General features: G+C 43.1%; 1 protein-coding gene across 1 annotated transcript in view; it reads right to left on the bottom strand.

The window, feature by feature from the left end:
* The window catches only part of LOC101845134 (arylsulfatase B), a 21,917-nt gene that overhangs the window by 11,225 nt on the left and 7,582 nt on the right, over nucleotides 1-3,110 (bottom strand). Inside the window, exon 4 of the mRNA XM_013089426.2 lies at nucleotides 579-827. Coding sequence (XP_012944880.1) covers nucleotides 579-827 — 249 coding nt within the window. The remainder of the gene's footprint in view (nucleotides 1-578; nucleotides 828-3,110) is intronic.

The raw sequence follows: 3,110 nt of genomic DNA, 5'->3' as shown, positions 1-3,110 counted from the left end.
CCTATTGGAGACGGACGTTAAACTAGGAGGTCCCGCCCCTTAAATAACCTAATAGTGTTGATAGGGGCGTTAAACCTATACCATTTTTTCACATTGGGTATTGCCTTTTCAGTGAGACAACGCCCTTGGCCTTCGGCATATTGTGGTAGGGTGGCTAGTTCCTTTCCACGCCGCCTTTACTTCCCCTACTCAGGGTACCCATTACTGCTGGGTGGGCTGGAGGAGGCGAAACAAATCAGTGTCCGAACCGAGGCTCGAACCCGGACTTCCGGCTTCGGAGACGAGCCTAGACAAAGAGTGGGGAAAAGGGCGGGGGAAGAGGTGGGGGGGGGCATGCAGGGGTGGGGAAACAGGTTGGGGGGGCAGTCTTTTTGTCTTTATTTTTGCTTGTTTGCAACTTTTTTTTTTGGCCTTTTTGTTTGTTTTGGGTTGGGATTTTTTGGAGAGGGGAGTTGTTTTGTTTTGTTGGTTCTGTTGTTTGGTTGTGTTGACCTTTCCCTATTGTATTGCATTGTGTTGTGTTGTGTTGCGTTTCATTGTATTGTATTGTGTTGTGTTGTATTGTGTTGTGTTGTGTTGTGTTGTGTTGCGTTGTGTTGTTGTGTTGCGTTGTGTTGTGTTGTGTTGTATAACCCTTTACCGAAGTAGGAGTCGAATCCTCTGTTCCAGGGCAAGTACTCGTCCTTGTAAAATCCCAGGTGCCATTTCCCCACCATGTGTGTGGCGTAACCGGCTTCCTTCATCTTGTCCGCCATTGTTGGACTGTCCAGGGGTAGACCGTTGGGTTGTTCCGAATGAATGGCATAATGCTGGAGACCCGTGTGGATCTGTTGGGGGGAAAGTACGAGGGAAGTAATGATATAAAGAAGTCTTAGTTAAAGCAAATTGCAGACGACAGCTTATGACGAATTTACGAAAACGACAGGCAAAGTTAGTTGGACACACAATGCGGAAAGAAGCATTGGAGAATATTGTAACAACAGGCAAGTTTGAAGGAAAGAGAGGCAGAGGCAGACAGAGGGAAAAGATACTGGACAAGTTGACAACATGGCTGGGACCAGCAAACCGACAAACACCATCGCTGCAACGCAGGACTGAGTGAAGTAGAGGTCCATGATCGCCCACGCCAGTCGGCAAGGCACCGGATGATGATGAATATTATGATATTTTTGTAAGCAGTAATATTATCGTCATTGTTATCACCAACAAAATTTTGGAGTTCAAATCAATTTGGCATTGCCCAATTCATTGTTTGAGAAACAAACGTGACTGTGTTCGGAAGGGTCGTGTTGCAACCCATTTTCACAGAAACTAAATAAAAACCTTGTTTTTGTTTTAGTTAGGTATTATGACAATCGCAACTGCATAAGGTCATATGTTTGTTTAGTAAGGTTTGCGGCGCTCGCAACAGCATAAGGTCATATGTTTGTTTAGTAAGGTTTACGGCAATCGCAACAGCATAAGGTCATATGTTTGTTTAGTAAGGTTTACGGCGCTCGCAACAGCATAAGGTCATGTGTTTGTTTTAGTAAGGTTTACGGCAATCGCAACTGCATAAGGTTATATATAAGCGCCAAGGGGTGGATGTCAACACAGAAGTTCAAACGCGGAATCAAGCTTACTCTGCTCGCCTCTCTAGCCTCAACACCTCAAAGTCTGCTTCGATTATCAAGGCACTCCGGAAATAGCAGTTCACAAGAGAGTGACAAACATACAAAAGAAGTAGAGGAAAAAATGACAATAGCAAGGATGAGGAAAGAAAAAGCAGCAGTTCCCCCTATGTTGTTCCGGCACAGTATAAGCATGGCACTGATAAATCAGCTCATTTACAATTCTGCTGTGCGTAAGAACATGTTAATATCCCTCTTTTAGGAATAGCCTAAAGACACTTCAGACAGTGGCACTGCCGTGGGGGGGAGGGGGGGGGGCTCAAGTTCTGTTATTTACATGACACTGTAATGTTTATGTGTTTATGAAGAACACCTTACACGAATGTTTGTGAAATTTGTGTAGATATAGGAAAGAAACTACATCATGTTTTCATATTTCTGACTATTTATGTTCAAACAGCATAATATACACATTATTAAGCGTTGGATATCGACAACATATGTTTTCACCGTCTTTTACGACACTTTTAGTTTGCAGTAAGACTCACTCGTGGTCGCCTTAACACGGTAAATGGCAAAACAAGGTAGATTTCTAATGTTCACTTACACTTGCGATAGCCCATCACACAAGGTAGACAATAATATACAGCTCAAGACGCCTCTTAAGATCATATCTATCTTGATATCAAATTCCTACGTGACTTGCTTTTTCATGAGTGGCGTCGGTGGCCTACTGGTTACGCTACCGGACTCGTAATCGTGAGATTGCAGGTTCAACGGTTCGAGCCTCAGCTCGGTCCGACGTCGTGTCCTTGGGAAAGGCATTTTGCACGAATTTCCCACTTGGCTCGGTCCTTTCGGAAATGGACGTTAAACTCAGGGGTATCGCCTCTTAAATAATCTAATAGTGTTGATAGGGGCGTTAAACCTATACTATTTCACTATCTTGTTGTTTTTTTCATGCTCAAGGCTGGCCGGAAATGAAACAAGTCCTTGGTGTCTTGGATTGTTTTGGCTGTTATCTACTGTGGAGAGCTTGGTCCTACAATGCGACATACCCAGCCGGCCCCCCTCACAGATACAACTGTACTCTCTGACCCTTTGAGTAGCGGGTGGAGATAATAAGTTATCACTATCTTGGCATGAGAGTGAGACGCATTTACGTGCATTTTTATCACAATTCAGTTGAAAGAAGCTAATTCGTGTGATTTTTGTTAGAACTAAATTGCATCGCTATCAAAATTCAATTGAAAGAATGCTAATTAATGTAATTTTGGATAAAACTAAATTGCATCGCTTGTGATTCTAAGCTAGCCATCCCCAACCTCATCAGTTTTGTGTCCTATTGACTAAATTCTCAGCTACCCAGTGATCTGGGTATTATTTGCTGCAGATCACAAATATAGCCACTAAAACATTCGCAAATCAATTATTTTCAAGAACATTTCAAACCTAACTGCAAAATATCAAATTATGGGTTAACACACCCCTGTAACCCCC

This window comes from Aplysia californica, unplaced genomic scaffold (assembly GCF_000002075.1).
Source record: "Aplysia californica isolate F4 #8 unplaced genomic scaffold, AplCal3.0 scaffold00949, whole genome shotgun sequence".
Lineage (NCBI taxonomy): Eukaryota > Metazoa > Mollusca > Gastropoda > Aplysiida > Aplysiidae > Aplysia > Aplysia californica.
The sequence above is the reverse complement of the archived record's forward strand: the minus strand, read 5'-3'. Positions and strand labels throughout refer to the sequence as shown.